Below are 17,738 nucleotides of genomic sequence, written 5' to 3'. Positions count from 1 at the left end.
GGCTTTCCAACCTGCAGGTGCATGTTCCGTAAAGACAGCAGCATGACCAGTAGCTACCCTTACCTACTCGACAGCACGGAAGCCAAGATGTTGGCCTCCTGCAAACTCAGTGGTCATCGGTGCAATGCCATGACCTTGTATTCCTGAGCATTAGCATGTTGCTGCAGAGGCTGCTGCTGCAGCATGGGTTGATGTTGGTTCCATCGATTTGGTTTCCCTGTGGTTTTTCTGCGGTTTCTGCCTTGTTTTCCTGCTCCTTCTGCATTGTCATGCATTGGTGTTTTTTTTCAGTGGTGTGCTGTATTTTTTCCCTTCAGTTTCTGTTCTTTGTTCTTCTTTTTCCTTTTCTTAGCGTATTCCCCTTGCTGTTTGTGAGATTTTCAAGTGCTTTTGCTTTGTTTTCCTTGGCTTTGTAGCCTTTCTTTTTTTTTTTGTATTTGCTTGGCTTTGTTTTGCTCTTTGGTTTTTTGTGGGCATCCGTGGACCTGCATTGCTGATTAATTTCCTCACTTTCTTTCCATTGCGAAGCCCTCGTGAGCTTTGTTCTCTGTTTATTTTGCTATGCTTCTTTGCTTTGCCATGCTAGTGGATTGAATTCATTGGATTTCGTCTGGTATTTCTCGACCACGTTTTGCTTTGCTTTCTTCTCCTTCCTTGTATTGCGGTTTGTCCTTTGTTCTTTTCTGCAGTGAGGCTTTTTTGTTTGCTTTGCGTCGTCTTTGTTTCATACTTGTTGGTTCTTTGTCTTTCCTGCTCCTTTCTTTGCATGATCTTGTTCGTTGCTGCAGGCATTCCTGTCGTGTTCAGAGTATGTTTCTTGGGTGTGCTTTGGTTTTTATTCTTTTTTACTCATTTTCTTAATTCACTTCTTTCTTGTTCTTTTCTTTGCTTTCTTTTCCTTTTTCCCTAGAGTTTGACTTGCCTCCGAACCGAATGTTGAGCCCTTTGGACTTAATAGTATCCCATTTGTGAAGCTCCTTATCCTGATCCTTACTAAGTAACGCTTATCGTTTGATTGTAACGAATAATGGTAGCTCTCTGCCCTCATGCTGTATGGCTTATCTTTAACCCTGATAGAAAAATGTAACCCTCAGCTGTAACCCAGCATGTTAACTGTCTGCTCTTACGCCTGACGCTTACTCCCAAGTTGAACTCATGTCACTAATTCAAATGCACAATCTTCAAATTGTAATTCGAAAGCAAGCAGGTCATATGTAACCCTCACCAAATGGACAGCCCGGAACCGTTTGCTGTGAACGTAACTGGGAAGGCCTTAACCCTAATCAGAACAGGGAACCCTTAATACTAACACAAGAGGCTAGCACTTAACCATAACTCCATGTGGGAATTCTTTACTCTAATCCAATATGGGAACCATTAGCTCTTATCACAAAAGGGATGCCTTTCATCCTAACCCAATATGGTAACTCTTCACCCTAAACTCTAATCAAAGCAGTGACCTTTAAGCTAAAGGGTTTTCCTTAAACCTTAACACTAAAGCTATCTGGTAACAGCTCACCTTTGAATGTAACCCAAAATCGCGGCCCTATAACCTCTTGCAGAAGGGTAAGCCTTCACAATGAGCAGTAATAGTGAATAGCAGCACTGAACCGTCATCCTGAGCGGGAGCAGGCTGAGCTTGTCTGCTTCCAGGGCTGCTCTCAGGCCCAGGGCTGGTCGTCACCATGGAAACGCATTGTGACATCACACAGGTTCCAGGAGCCCGGGTGATGGCACCTGTGACATTTTCTGGCGGGCCTGGAGCTGCAGCCTCCAACCTTTTTTGGCCTTGCACCCTGAGGAGTTAAGGCTGCTGTCCTGCACGTGGTCCCACCGCAGAAGCTCTTTGGACGTAGGACGTTTCGGGGGAGGGGGTAGATGCCTGAAGGCATTATTTTCTTCCTTCCAAAGAGTTTTCGTTCTCTTTGTTCTTTCCAGTTGTTTTTTCTTTGCTTTTCCTTTTGCTGTTTAATATTTTTTTCTTTTCTTTATGCTTATTTCTCTGTTGCTTTGCATAGCTTTTTTTTTTTTTTTTTAAATAACTTCCTTTCAGGCAAAGTCCCAGGGGGTGCTTGGTTAATGCCCTTACTTGGAGGGGGAGGCTGGGTTTCCCTTCTGTGGGCTTCATGCACAAAGAGCATGGAAAACTCGAACACAGAGCAAATATAAGCAAGATCACTACTTTCCTGAGACACTGTCTCAGGCTCCCTGTGCTCACCCTCAACTCCTTTCTTGGAAGGTAACTCCCCTGATTTTCCATCTCTTCGTCTGATTGCTTGCATTTTTGTCCAGCTTGGGTTTGGGAGAAAGTTGGGATGCAGACTGCAGAGATCTGTCTCAGGAAAGAACACAGAGAAAACCTAGGTAGAAGGACAGTGCATCAAGTCCAGATGCCTGTGGTGTATCTGTACCTCTCTTTGGTGCCTTCTAAAGCTCTGTCTTCTTCCCTTGCCCTTCCACATGGCTAAGCTTCAGGGGAAGGTCACTTGCATCAGCTTCTGTCAGAGACAAAGCAATACTTGAAGAGAAAGCAATACTTGAGGAGCACAAACTTCACATTTTCAAGCATAGTTCCTTAAGTTTGCCATTGCACTACTAAATGTTGTCCCATTTCTACAGTTGACAAAGACCTGCAATGCCTTTTCCTCTCTCCTCCATCAAACACATCCTTTCATGCAGTCCTGTTTATATGAAAGTGTTGGAAATATCCAAATAATTTTCCAGGATGGTTTCTCTGATAAAGCAGATTTTATTCGCAATTGCAATGGTGGGGTCCTGCAAGCAGGAGCGCACCGAGAAAACAGCGTTACATCTTTTATCCCCTATTGCCCGACGCTGATCTCTTCCTGCCCTGGTTCCTCACTGGCTGAGTACTGCAGGCTCACACTCTTTCGTGACGCTTCACTAGTCATACAAATACAAGTAAGCACAAATCTTTTAACGCTCAGACACAAATATCTTAATTGATTAATTACTTTCTAACAATTGCGTTCTTGACAAGTGTTTGATCATAACTCTCTGATGACTGTTTTACAACCATAGCCTCTTAATTGTTTAATTACCCCCCTTGTCAATTACCCCCTTTACACTGGGTCATTGTTCTGGTCATTTATCTGTCCTTGCATGGAGATGAGCTCGAAAGAAGGATGGAGGGGAGTATCCTGCAGCCTGCACGTGGCATCCTCACATTCCCACAGAGTGGGACAGCTCTGCTTTGTGGCAAGGCCCTGACTCCTTGAAAGTTTAAATATATTTCACTCTTGCCGGTTGAATGAACAATTTCACAGTATGTTTCCTAGTTCAGAACACTGTACCCACATTGTTTAAAACATTTAAATTCTATTGCAGCTTTAGTAGAAAGGATTTGTTAGGCAATCCAGAAACTATGTTTCTAAAATATGTTACTAATATGTATACGCTATTATTACATTCCACATCAGCTAATTCTAAAGTTATGTTACAGCTTAATTCTTCAGTTCAATTGCCCCTTTCCAGTGATCAATGCAGAAACAACACTTTTCACTTTCCACACTCTTCTCCTTTCCCGCAAGAATCCCAGCAAACTCAGGGTGAAAGAGTGTCTGCCAGGAAAGAGGAGCTGGAGCAGGTAGGCTGGAGCGGGGGCTGGACCTCAGAGCTCGGCGTCCTCACGGCTCTGGCTCTGTGGGAGGACCTCGGTCCCGGTCCCTCGGGTCCATGGGACCCAGAGCAGCTGTCCCACATGGCACAGCCGTTGTCTTGCAGGAGAAGCAGCTCATCGCCCAGCTGGAAAAGCAGCTGCAGGCTGAGACGGAGGAGATCGAGGTAGTGTGGAGGGGCGAGGGGGTCGGGGCTGCCTGCCCCCAAGCTGGGGACCTGGAGGAGGGCTGCAGCAGGTACAGGCGCTCACGCTTTTGTCTGCCAGGTGCTGCGTCAGGAAAAACAATGCCTGCAAGAGGAGCGGGAGGAGCTGGAGCTGGAGAGTGCCTGATGAATGGGACCGGGCCCTGCAGCCCACGCCTGCACCCGGGGGTCTCTGCAGCGCCCGGGGCAGCAATGGGACTGCAGTGGTACCAGGCTTGGGGCTCAGGTTCTGTTCGGCACGTGGCGTGACAGAGCAGCCCGATCCCAGCCCCGGGGTGGGCACACACTGCCGGGGAGCCCCCGCGGTGACGGAGGCCGGCACCCTCCAACCTTGTGCCCTACAGGCAGCAGCATCAGATGGAGCTGGAGGCAGCCCACGTGCCTGGGGCTGCGCTGCCGAAGCTGGTGGAGGCACAGCTGGTAAGGGGCAGAGCCCACCCCACCCTCACTCCACCCGACAGGGGTCTCCCCGGGGACGGGGCTCCCTGCAGCACTGGGGCTGTGCTGCTGCGCTGCCAGGCTCCCACCGTCCCGCACGAGCCCCGGCTGTGCAGCAGGGCTGACCACCGTCCCTGCCCCGTGTTCACCTACAGGACAAGAAGGAGCGGGCGAGGAGACGAGGGCTTGCCTTCTAGATGCAGTGAGTGTCCCCTCGTTGCCCCGTGCCCAGCCACCAGCAGCCAGGCTCCTGGCAGTGGGCTGATGGCCCGGACCCCACTGCAGCTGGCGGGGCTCCCAAACGGCCCCTTTGGCACTGTGTGGGGCTGTGCTGCCGTGGGATGGGGACGCCTCATTCCCGGCCCTCTTTCTCTTTTGCCCCACAGGACCATCTGCCTCATCCTGCTCTGCCTCCAGCTGCTCCTCGTTGCTGTGCTGGGCTCTGCAGTACCGTACGCCCACCACTCTTACCAGGAGCTCTTCTATCGGCTCCTGTCTTGAGTGGAAAGAGATTCAGCCCCTCAAAACGCACTGAGTGGGACGAGATGTAGATGGGAAGAGAAATGGGATGAGCAGTGTCCCTCTGCACACAGACATCTGCTGCTGTGTCTGCACAGATCTCTTCTGCTCAGTGGAGTTTGTCCATGAAGGCTGCAGCAAAGAAAAAGTGTCTCTGCTAGGGAGCTCTGGAGAGGCATAGAGATGGAAAACAGGAGAAATGAAAACTAAAAGCAGAAGCCCAAAGTCAAATGGTGCCAAACAGCATAACCCCAAGAACTAAAGGCTCAGCCCCTTTAGCAAAAGCCTGAACCCAAGGCCCAAAGATTTAACTCTTTCAACAAAAAGTTGCAGCCCAATGCCAAATGATGCACCCTTTTCACAAAATCCTAACGCAGGACTGGTGGCTGTGGCTTTAGACCCCTGCCAACAGTTTATGGGGAGAGCAGCTTCAGGGAAGGGAAGCCTGCAGTGCGCAAGGGATGTGAAGTGCAAAGGGTGAAAACAACGCTCTTAGATTCTCTGCTCTCTGACCTGGAAGTCTCGGATGGGGAGCAGAATAAACCCCCCACAATTCAGGAGGAAACAAAGTCCTACTGTTCCACCTGGACTGCCACAAGTCCATGGGGCCAGATGAGATTCATCCAAGAGTGCTGGGGGAGCTGGTGGAGATGAAAAGGCAAGCTGCTTTCCATCACCTGTCAGCCTTCCTGGTCAACTGGAGATGCACTTTGGCCACAACAACCCCAGGCACCGCTATGGGCGTGGGGCAGAGCAGCTGGAAGTCAGCGTAGAGGAAACGGACCTGGGGTTCCTGGTTGACACTCAGCTGAACACAAGCCAGCAGTGTGCTCAGGTGGCCAAGAAGACCAAGGCATCCTGGCCTGTAGCACAAATGGTGCTGCCAGCAGAGCAGGGAAGTGATTGTCCCTCTGCACTCAGCTCTGGTGAGGCTGCAGCTCGAGTGCTGTGTTCAGCTCTGGGCCCCTCGCTGCAAGAAGGCTCTTGCGGAGACCTCACTGCTCTCTGTACCTCCGGAGGGAGGCTGTGCTGAGCTGGGTGTTGGTCTCTTCTCTCATGTAACAGTGAGAGGACGAGAGGGAATGGCCTCAAGTTGCACCAGGGGAGATTCAGACTGGACGTTAGGAAATATTGCTGCTCCAACTGAGTGATCGGGCGCTGCACTGGGCTGCACTGGGAGCGGTGGAGTCAGCGACCCTGGAGGTGTTCAAGGGACATCGAGACGTTGTGTTGAGGGACGCGGATTAGTGAGAGCTCTTGGTGATTTCAACCCTGGTGATTGTGTGATTCTGTGATTCTGGATGGGGGACTGAAAGGAGGATATTGGGGGGGGATGAGGATCAGAATGGGGGAATAGGAGGGATGGGATGGGGTCGGGGGGGGAAAGGATCCAAATGCTGCTCGCATGGTACAGCAAACAGACAGTGGGAAATGTCAGGAAGAAAGATGTCCTGTTATGCTAATTCAATCTCCTCTCTTTAATGAAGGCACTGGGGCACAGCTGCAGCCCCATCCTGAGATGTGGGTTGCTGCGGGATTCCTTGTTTGGATGCTGCGGGGTTAACCCGGAGCCGCAGTTGGAGGGACACTGCTCATGTGCTCTGGAGATGGAAGGTGTGCCAGGAGCCAAGAAAAGACTTTCATAGACAGCACAGGGGTGGTGTTCCTGGGCTAGGCGGTGACACGCAGAGCAATGCCCACTGCCCTGGGACCTGCAGCACTGCAGCACAGCTCACTGAGGACGCTGGTTCAGCAGCACCAGTTGGGCTATTGGGGTCCTGGGACGGTGATGGGGGTCCAGTCAGAAACTGTGGGGGTCTGTGAGATCCAAGGGGGGACCTGGAATGGGTAAGGGAGGTTCGAAGGGGGAAATAGGGGGGTACTGGGGGAGCCAGAGCAGGGGTAAGGGGTGCTGTTGGGGACTATGGGCTCTGTGAGGTCCCAGGCTGGCTGTGGGGTAGATGTACCAGGTCTGAGGAGGTCCTTGAGGAGTTATGGGGCTCTGTGGTGGGGTGTGGGGGATATACGGACATGGGATGGATATGACAACAGAGCCTGCAGGAGCACAGTGCTGTTCAGGAGAAGGCAGGATGTGCGCTGCAGGTGGGACACTGAGATATAGGGTGGTATGGGGACATAGAAGGAAGGCGGGGATGTGAGGAGTGGTTTGAGGCAAAAAGGTGGAGTGTGGGGCAGTTTTCTGTGTTTTCTGGGGTGTTGGAGTGGTTTTCTTTCTTCCTGAGAGGGGACTGGGAGTCCCTGTGGCCCAAAGGTGGAGCCATGAGCCATGACCCCACATGAGCCATAACCCAAGATGACCACATAAGCCTGTAGGTGCGTGATCCCATGGCTGCACATGACCCACAGCCCTGTGTGAACCACACCCCCACACGACCCTGTGACTCCCTGACCCTGTCTGCCCCCATCACGTTGCAACCCACTGCCATGTGGCCCCAGAACTGTGGGATCCCTGCCCCCACGTCACCCGAATCCTGTAACTGAGACCCATAACTCCATGACGCCCCATCTGACCCTACCATCCCATCTGACCCTATCGCTGTGACCCAGCACCTCATCTGACCCCATAACTCTGTGTGATGCCATCTGACCCAACATCACCCCACAACTCTGTGACCCTGCAGGACCCCCATGTGACCCACGACCCCATGTCCTCACCCCATGTGGCCATAGAACCAGCTGTGTGTGGGGAAATGCATCTCCTCCTCGGGGTGGGGCTGCCCCAGAGCTGCCCCAAAGAAGCCATGGGGTGGGCTGCAGCCATACTGTATGGAGAGCTGGGAACCGAAGGGGCCACCAGAAGGACATGAATGCTTCTGTATGGAAATACCTGTCACAAGGTTTGGTGGGCAGGAAGCTTCTGTTTCTCTAAGTGGATGAGAACAGAACAAACTGATGCCACTGAGACTGGGGAAGGGACTGGAGCTTGGCTGCTGCGCTGCTGTGAGGCAATGAAGGAGACTTGAACCAGGAATGGAGCTGGGATGGACTGAAGGAAATCAACTCCTTAATGGGACAGTGGGAGAAGAAATCCAAGTCAGCTGCAGTAGTAACAGCAGAACTCCTTACAAAAAGGCGTTCCAGACTGTGGCTGTTGGAGCAGTAGGGACAGTGCAGCTTGGAACGGATCTCGTGGTGGGGAAGAAATTGCTCCAACATCAGGACTTGGAGCAGTTGCTGCAACGGCTCCGAGAAACAGACAAAGACCTCTGATGGCAGCGCAGCATATCCCCCCCAAATCCTCCCATGTCCCCATATCCACAATACCTTCCACATCACTCTGCCCCACATCTGTGCCCTAAACCTGCTCCAGCTCCGGATTCTTCTCCTGCAGCAGTCGCCCCTGCCCCAGCTGTATGGGAACTGGAGGGAGATGGGGGGGAGGAGGGCATCCAGGTGGGCTAGGAATTGTGACAGGGATCCTGTAAGTAACTGTGGGGGTCTGTGAGATCCCAGGGGGGCCATGGAAGTGGTAAGGGAGATCTGAGGGAGGAAATACGGAGGTTCAGAGGGAGCCCAATGGGGGACATGGGATGCTGTTAAGGACTATGGGGTTCTGTGAAGTTTTGGTCCTGCTATGGAGTCTTACCACATCTGAGGAGGTCCTGGAGTGGCTATGGGGCTTTGTGGGGGGCTGTGGAGTGGCTACAGGGGTCTTGGATGGGAAATATTGAGGGAGTTACTGGGGGTTTGAGGGAATTATGGGTGGGCTGTCATGGGAAAGGAAAGGGCAGCCTTGGGGAAAGCAAGGGGCAGCCAGGGGGATGGAAGGGAAACCTGCAGGAATGCAAGGGGAATTCAGGCTGAGGCAAGGGGACACAAGGGAAGAACAGGGGAACATCCCAGGAACTGAGTTCTTCTTTCAAATCCACATCTTCTTCTTCCTGACGTAGCTGCAAAACTGCCAGAGGAGCTGCAGTACCGCTGCCCATTTCCTGCCTGTTAGAAAGAGCTGCACGTTAGTGGGGTGCAACTGCCATTAAAACGCCAACTCCATAATTGCAGTCACAAAACCATCGCCTTCAGTATCTGCTACAGGCAAACGACCATGGCCTTGCACAGGAACTGTTTGTACAGAGAAGGGAAGTCCTTCACTGCCTTAGGATGTGACTAACAGGGGAACTGGCTGGATTGGGAAGAAAGGCACACAGAGGTCTTGGGACATCTTTGAACAAAACCAGGGACACAAACACTGAGAAATACAAACACAGAGAAATTCTGCAAGCACACAGATCGAATAGCACTACAGATCAACACCGCTTTACCTCCTCCGCACCAACAGGCTCTGCAATCCCCAGAGCGTCTGTCAGTGGCAGTCTGTGAGGAACGGCCCTGCACAACACGCACACTCACGCAGGGTCTCCTCCTCCTGCTCCTCCACACGCCGCGTTCCTTCCTCTGGCACACAGGGCTCAGCTGGTGCTGCTGCAGGCAGTGCTTCCCATGGATGCCCAGCCTAAAGCCATCAGACAACGTCAGCGGATGCCTGGTGCTCACATACAAGCAGAAGTGCTGGTGGAAAATCACCACACAGCACAGACTGAATGGCTGGTGCCTTGCAGGGAGCAAAGGCTGAGATGCACAACATCCTCACCTGCTTGCTTGTTGCAAGTAGAGATTCAGCAGCAGCTCCACTCCTGATTAAATCCTCCAAAAACCTTCTTCTTTCTTCCTGATCAGGAGACTGGCTAGTGAAACCTTCTCCAAAGTCATTATTAATCAACAATATCTGTACCTGAAGCCCAAGGAGAAAACACATTTCACATCTAGGACCAAAAAACATATTCTATTCCAATACAATTTCAATGCTAATTTAAATTTCATGACTAGCATTTCACCCACCCTGCTACGGAGGGGGAAAAGGGAGGGGTAAAGGTAGGGGGGCAAAGGTAGGGAGAGACTTTTAGTCCCACATCCCCTTATAGCCCACTGTATAGCCCTGTATCACCCTACGGACCCACACAGCCCCTTATAAATCCATATCTCCCATACACCCCCTATAGCCCCATTTCTCCCTATGTCCGCCAATAGCCTCCCACAGTCACCCTACATCCCCCCACAGTCCCCCTCACAACCTCTTATAGCACAACATCCTTCTCTATAGCTTCCCTGCCCCCTATCATCCCAAACATTCCCACAGCCCACCACAACCCCTTATAACTCTATATCCCCCTATAACACCCCCCCTTGTCCCATATCTCCCTATATCCCTCTGTAGCTCCCCAATAGAATTGTACAGCCTCCTACAGTCCCCCCAGATCCCAATAGCTCCATAGGCCCCTATAGCCCCCCTATAGCCCTAAAACCTTCCCTACAGCCCCCCCAGCCCTTATAGTCACCCACAGCCTCATATTGGCCCTATACCCCACATAGCCCCCCACTGTCCCCTATATCACCCCCACAGCCCCCTCTTGTTCCATATACTCTTATACCCCTTCTATAGTCCCCCACAGCTTTCTATAGCCCCATATCCTCCCAGAGCCCCTGACAGCCCCCATCATCCCCTACATTCCCCTCAGAACTACCTGTTTCTCATATCCACCCCTACAGACCCCCCCACAGCCCACTGTATCCCCACATTACTCTATACCCCCCCTGTAGCCCCATAGTACCCCACAGCCCCCAATATCCTCCACAGCCCCCTAAACTCCCACATTCTCCCATATCTCCCCGACTGCCCCTTGTACCCACAGCCCACCTCGGCCCCGGGGGGCACCGGGAGCAGCGCTGGAGGGCTCGGGGGGGCACGGCCCAGATGCGGGCAGCAACGCTGCGGCGATTGGGGCCTCGAGTCCTTCAGCCCAAATCCCCGCGGAGGAGAGGGGAGGGGAGGGAAGGGCCGCTCGGGCCGCGCACGGTTCCTCTCCCCAGCCCCGGCCCGGAGCCGTTCTCCAGCACACCTCCGGCGCCGCTCTTCTCAGCACCGCTCCCGTCGTGCCGCGGTTCCGTCTCGGTGCTGCCCGGACAGCTCCGGCGCGCAGCGGCTGCAGCGGCAGCGCCTTGTGGGGCTGCCCAGGCTTCGGGACCGGCGTCGTCTGAGGGGAGAGCCGGCTGCCAACGGCCGCTCCCGCGCGCTGCGCCTCAGCCAATCGGAGCCGGCGGCGCTGCCGCTGACCAATGAGAGGCACGAAAGGGCCGGAACAGCCGCTCACCAATCGGAGACCGGAGGCGGGCCGGAGCTGTCGCTGACCAATGAGAGGCACGACGGACCGGAACTGCCCCTGACCAATGAGAGACCGGGGGCGGGGCGGAGCGGCGGGGCGGGGGAGGAGGAGGTCGGGGTGCGGCCTGTTGCTATAGGGGTGAGATTTGGGCTGGGGATCGGGGTGAGGGATGTGGGATTGGGATGAGGGATTGGGAATGAGATTTGCAATTGGCATTGGGGCGTGGGGTTGGGGTATTGGATGTGGGAATGTGATGTGAGATTTGGGATTGGGATGTGGGGTGTGGGGATATGGATGGGGGATGGATACGGAATGGGATATCGGGAAATGGGATATAGATGGGATGGGCTCTGGATATGGGATCATAGAATCATAGAATCATAGAATAGCTCAGCTTGGAAAAGAGCTTCAGGATCATCGAATGCAACCACAGCCTGAGCATCCTGCCCTAACTAACAGCCCTGTGCTAAATCAAGGCCCTGAGCTCCACATCCAGACGGTTGTTAAACACATCAGGGATAGTGACTCAACCACCTCTCTGGGCAGCCCATTCCAGTGCCTGACAACCCTTTCTGTAAAGGAGTTTTTCCAACCTTTACAGGTTCTAACCTAAACCTCCTTTTTCACAGCTCAAGGCCATTTCCCCTCGTCATGTCACCTGTCACCAGTGAGAAGAGACCAACCCCGCTCTGCTGCAATCACCTCTCAGCTGTTGGAAGAGAGCAATAAGGTCTCCCCTCAGCCTCCTCTTCCCCAGACTAAACAGCCCCAGTTCCTTCAGTCTCTCCTCGTAGGCCATATTCTCCAAGCCCTTCCCAGCCCTGTTGCCCTTCTTTGGACCTGCTCCACCCCGCCAGTCACGGAACTGGGCCAAAGCAGCCCATAAACTGTGGACAAAACCCCATTCCTGGAGACATTCAAGGTCGGGCTGGATGGGGCTCTGAGTAATGTGATCTAGCTGTAGGTGTCCCTGTATATTGCATGAGAGTTGGACCAGATGACCTTTAGAGATCCCTTCCTACTCAAAGAGCTCTGTGATTTTATGATAAGCCATGTTCCCTCAGCCTCTCCTCACAGGTGTAGTGGTAGTTGTAGTGCTTCAGCTCCAGTCACCTTGAGTGTGTCTTCCCAAACCTGCTCTGGCTCGCTGACATCTTTCCTGTGTTGGGGAATTGAAATCTGGAGGCCCCTTTTTTGCAATGTCTTTCACTTTCTCTTTCACCAAGAGTACATCTGCCTTGCATCAAAACTACCCACCTTTTCAGGCACCTAGGATTCCATGAAGCCCAGTCTGGCTAATAAAGAAGGAGTTCAGGGAGGAACTGAGTATCGCACCTTTTTCCATAACCTCCTTCACCAGGATGCCTGCCCCACATTTTCCCTAGCATTTTCCTTCCTATGTTTTTAGAAGCCTTCCTTGTTGCCTTTTATATGCTTGGGAGGATTTAATTGAAGCTGAGTCCTAGCTTTCCTAAAATCATCTCTGCATGTATACTCAAACAAAGTCTCCGCATCGCTGCCAATGTAGCTCTTCCAGTTTCCACTGGCTGCATGCTTCCTTTCCGTGTTTTGGGTTGATTGGGTCGATTTTTTCCATTCATGTAGGACCTGTGATGTTTTGAGTGAACAATGCCCCAGATGGGATCAAGACCCTGAAACCATGAGGCCTGTGTCTATCTGTAGAGCATTTTTTCTTCCTGACCAGGAAGCCAGTCACCGAGTCAAGCTCTCCTCTTGAATCCATTTCTATTAGCTCTCAGCTGTCTCCTCTGCCATCACCATCAGAGCTCAGTGCACTTTCAAACAGAGGGTAACGTCCACTCCTTATCTTCTTTGCCAATGTATCCAAAAGAGCCCGTATTCCTCCTGTGCTGCAGCCATGGGAGCCAACCCACCACGTCTCTGTGATCCAAACAAGATCCTGCAGCTGCACAGAGATCTCTAGCTCATCACTTGTATTCATTTTGCTGATTGCATGATTGTAAAACAGCATCCTGTTCCAGACATAACACTGGATTTAGCCTGGCTGCATCTTGTTTCTACACTCTGGTTTGGTGTCCAGAAGGTGGCACACGGGCATTAGACCCCTCTGTGAGGTAGAGGTTGTCCAGTCAGCATTGACTGACACCACGATGGAACAGCTTTTCCGAAGGCCCTGTGCTGCATTTGCCAACTGCGTGTCACTGTGCTGATCACCCCAGGAAATGGATGCCACCAGGCTTCTTCTGATGCCAATAAAATGAGAGCCCAGAACAAAGAGGTTTGTAATGCCTCGAGCTGCAGAATATGCAGTAGATGGGGCATAGAGAAAGATCTGTCTCTTCTTCTGGTGAGCTCATCCATTGGTCAGCAGAATAACTGCATACTCCATGGGGACATGGGTCCGGAGTCATTTAGGTTGGCCAAGAAGGAGGTGGCTAATCTCCAAGATTTTGCACCACAGCCTGCAGGCACTGGCACATGTGGACCATGAGCAGCTTTTCCAGTTGGGGCATTTGTACCTCTCCTTGGCAAACACGCTCTGGAGGACCAGGCATGCTTCTGGAATCAGATGCTGTCCACTGGACATCCAGTAATTAGTTCAGCTGAATTCAAAGAACATTCTCCTATGATCACCCTGTTTTCTTTCAGAAGCTGTTCTCCCTGGAGCCTCATGGAGATGTCCATGGAGAGAAGTGGGGAAGAGAAATCACATCCTCTGCTGCTGAGCTGGGCTGGGCTCTGGGGACACAGGGAGCTTTGTGAACAGTCTCCTAATGTGCTTTCAGCCACTCCTCTCCCAAAGGACAGCACTAGCTGTAAGTATTGTTCTTTTCTGCAGACATAAATGTATATATATTCTACAAATATACAGCTTTCTCTAAGACAAATTTAAGTGCATACATGTTGGGATAGCTGGTCTGAGGGAAGTAAGGGTAGACATATGATGCATGGAAAGTTCCTAAGAGAAAAGTATCCAGAAGGCAGTGATTCAACAATAGAATCATAGAATCATAGAATCACCAAGGTTGGAAAAGACCCACAGGATCATTCAGTCCAACCATCCACCCATCAGCAATAGTTCTCACTAAAACATGTCCCTCAACACAACGTCCATAGACTAGGAGATGACAGGAAGGTAAAAGCTCCATACCCTGCTTATGGAATGCTGAACCTCATGAAATTAAACTCAGGTTATGCAGCTAAATGGACACTTTCCCATAAGAAATAAAAAGTTCTATAGTTTGGAAGGAGGAGCGTCTATGAGAATTGCCTTGAGTTGCTGTTAACTTCTGCTCTCTGAACAGGACTCCATGCCCAGCAGCAGATGCCCAACAGCAGCTCCATCAGCGAGTTCCTCCTCCTGGCGCTGGCAGACACGGCAGCTGCAGCTCCTGCCCTTCTGGCTCTTGCTGGGCATCTGCCTGGCCGCCCTCCTGGGCAACGGCCTCATCAGCACAGCCGTAGCCTGCGACCACCGCCTGCACACCCCATGGACTTCTTCCTCCTCAACCTCGCCCTCCTCCACCTGGGCTGCATCTCCACCACTCTGCCCTCGGAAGCACACGAAAACGTACTGACAGTCTAAATAAAGTTCAATGGACTCATATGCAGCATAGCGTGGAAGATTCTGCCTGTACACAAAGCGATTATGTACCAGTTTCCGGCCACTGAGAAATCGGAGTAGCGGTACATCGCGAATGCTGCTTTCTACCCATGAGAGCGAAGTAGAGCAATTCAGTTGCTGAGAATGTGCGAAATTCAGCCTACTGTACTACCTCCAAACGGGGGGCTTTTTCGTGTGCGCTTCCAATGACCTCTACCTTACAATCACAAATATCGAATGAATCAAAAATATCACATTACCATCCGGAAATACCAGTCTAATTAAAAAAATTAGACCTTTTCAACTAGAAAAACAAGCTCACTGCAAAAGATATGTCATTTCACATCAGAAATGTCAGCCTTCTCCCAAAAAAAAGACATTTTCTCCAAGAAATATCTGTTTTCTCCCAAATAGATGACATTTTTTCCGGGAAATACCACTTTTCTGTATTATTGTAAAGGAGAAAGATCATCTATTTGTGCCTGGAAAGAAAACGCCATATAAGGTCAAAAAAGTTATTTCTGTGAGAAAATGACCTATGTTTCAGATAAAAATGGTATATCTGTGAGAAAATGTCATATTTTTGGTAGAGTATGTCCCATTTGGCATTGTAAAGTAGTATTTTTCGACGAAAATGTGTGGAATTTCGAAGAGAACTGGTATTTCTAGGAGAAAATGTCTTACCTGGGGGGGAAAAGGTCATCTATCTGTGAGAAAGCTGGTGTTTCTGGGAGAAAATGCCACCTTTTGGGGGACAGAAACGGTATTTCTGGTAGAAAGTGGCACATATTTGTGAGGAAAACCGGTGTTTCTGAGGGAAAATGCCATCTACTTTTGACAGAAATGGTATTTCTGAAATAAAATGCCAAAAAGCCTGGGAGTAAGTGTCATAATGAGCAATGTAATGTAGTCTATTTGGGAGGAAATTTCCAAGAGTGCTGGTATTTCTGGGAGCATATGTCCTATTTAGGGAAGAAAATGACCTATTTAGAGAAGAAAACTAGTACTTCTTACCAGAAATGTCATCCCATTTGGAGAAAATGTCCTATGTATGGGAGAAAAGTGGTATTTCTGGGAGCAGATGTCCTCTTCTTGATTGCAACTGTCCGATTTGGTATTGTCATGCAGTATTTTTGGAAGAAAAGGTCCAATTTCCAAGTGAAAGGTGGTATTTCTGGGAGAAAATGCCATGTATGTGGGGGAAAAGTGGGCAATTCTGGGAAAGAATGTCTTCTGTTGGAGAGCAACTGTGGCATTTTTGGTGTGAGAACTGGTCCTTTGGGGAGCAACTAGGGTGTGTATGGGAGAAAATGTCCTCTTGAGGAGTGTCAAGTTGTATTTTTGAGAGAAAAGGGAAGGTACTTCTCAGAAAACTGCTATTTTCTGGGAGATAATAGCATCCTTGGTTGGAAAATGACATCTGTTTGTGAGAAAGCTAGTATTTTGGGAAAAAAAATGCCATCTTTTGAAAAAGAAGCTGGTATTTCCGGGGGTCTATGGCACATCTGTGGGAGAAAACTAGTATATCTGGGAGAAAATGTGGTATATTTGGGAGCAAACTGGTCTATCTGTGAGAAGATGCCATTTTCTGGGGACTAAGTGTGATACTGAGGAGTGTAAAGTAGTTTCATTGGGATGAAATGTGAGGTATTTCTAAGAGTAGTGATATTTCTGGGAGAAAATGTCTTGTTTTGGAGAGGAAATGTCCTATTCTGGGGGCAGAAACTGGTATTTCTGTGATAAAATGCCCTATTGATGGGAGTAAGTGTCCTATTGAGGAGTGTCAAGTAGTCTCATTGGGATGAAATGTGAGGTATTCCTAAGAGTACTGGTATTTCCAGGAGCAAATGTCTTTTTTATGGTTGAAAATATCATATGTGGTGTTGGAATGTAGTTTTCTTTCGTTGTTTTTTGTTTGTTTGTTTGTTTTTTAAGAAAATGTGGGGTAGTTCGAAGAACACAGGTATTTCTGGGAGAAAATATATCTTTTTGGAAGAGAAGGTTGTATTTACAGTTGAAATGTGGAATTCTGTGATCAAATGCCCTATTTTGTATAAGTTCATACTGAGGATTGTAAAGTAGTATTTTGGGGAGAGAATGTGAGGTATTTCTAATTTCTATTTCTATGGTATAGGGCAGAGAAGGTCACTCAGAGGAGCAGGAAAACAACACATGGCTGAGAGGCCGGGTTCTTTGATGATGGGGCGGTCTTCTCGGCACCTGCTATGAGGGCTGCCTATAGCATGAGGGCTGCCAATGGGTATCAGCTATCCCAAAGGGAGAAACGGATCCTTGCCCAGGAGTTGGCGGGACTTGTAGAGAGGGCTTTAAACACTGGTTCTGTGTTGCTGTACTTGCTGTTTTTCCCTTGGTTTAAGAAGGAGGTGACCTGGGATATTTAAAGGCTTGTTCTTCTGATTAGGATAAGTATAAATAAAAGCTGTGATGGTATTGTCAGGAATAGGTTGGGCTGGCTTTTTGTCACAACACTGGTTTTTTTTCCAATAGATCTAGGAGTACCTTTCTGTCAAATATAGTTTTTGTTCTGTCTGATTACAGTATTTCTAGCTACATATCTATATTCATGCTGATGGTAGGCTGACAGTCTTTTTGCACATGGGATTAAGAGAATGCTCTGTTGATTCCGTTGTGTGACTATTGATAAGTAAAACAGCAAAGTAGACTAAATTACAGTTAATGCAAGGGACAGTATTTAGATCTGTAATTGCTCTTTGCTAGACATAACTCGAATCTGGGAGTTTGATCGAGTATTTATAGATACCTATTTTCCCACCATGGGAAAAAAATTAGGAAAAAAATGGTATGCTAATAAATCATAGAAATACTGAAAAAAAGAGTCAAGGAAGAAATAGAGCCAATCTGATTTCCTCTTACTCATTCCTATTTTGGAAAGTAAACAGTTATAGTAATTGCAGTATACTTAGACTAGGCTGTACAAGAAAGGGAATAATTTCATGTCTTATTGATCTCTTTGCAAATGGTCTGGTACAAGCTATCAGCACCAGCCTTAATGTCTATGTCGCTGCTGAGAAAGAAACATACTTACAAGGGCAATACTTGAAAAATGCAAGTTGAACAAGATTCATAATGGGAAACTCTCAGGGTTTTGTCAAGGTTTTGACTCTAAAGAGCATGTAATGGTTTATATG

The 17,738-nt window shown here is 49.7% G+C and overlaps 1 protein-coding gene and 1 pseudogene across 2 annotated transcripts; one reads left to right on the top strand and one right to left on the bottom strand.

Annotated features, from left to right (window-relative positions):
* Positions 1-639: 639 nt before the first annotated feature.
* On the top strand, positions 640-4,832 carry LOC104916798 (uncharacterized). The gene is made up of 6 exons (XM_085215345.1): positions 640-2,922; positions 3,552-3,607; positions 3,745-3,804; positions 3,905-4,263; positions 4,437-4,483; positions 4,668-4,832. Exons 1-6 carry the CDS (start codon positions 2,674-2,676, stop codon positions 4,830-4,832), a joined length of 936 nt encoding a protein of 311 aa, XP_085071471.1. The 5' UTR covers positions 640-2,673.
* Positions 4,833-7,035: 2,203 nt separating this feature from the next.
* On the bottom strand, positions 7,036-10,614 carry LOC146541909 (uncharacterized; annotated as a pseudogene). The gene is made up of 2 exons (XR_014880811.1): positions 10,517-10,614; positions 7,036-9,553 (listed from the first exon to the last, which is right to left on the bottom strand). The product of XR_014880811.1 is annotated as an uncharacterized LOC146541909 (transcript).
* Between the last annotated feature and the right edge of the window lie 7,124 nt (positions 10,615-17,738).

The sequence above is a fragment of the Meleagris gallopavo genome, unplaced genomic scaffold, assembly GCF_905368555.1.
Source record: "Meleagris gallopavo unplaced genomic scaffold, MGAL_WU_HG_1.1 scaffold_19, whole genome shotgun sequence".
NCBI lineage: Eukaryota > Metazoa > Chordata > Aves > Galliformes > Phasianidae > Meleagris > Meleagris gallopavo.
This window is presented reverse-complemented; position numbering and strand designations above follow the sequence as displayed.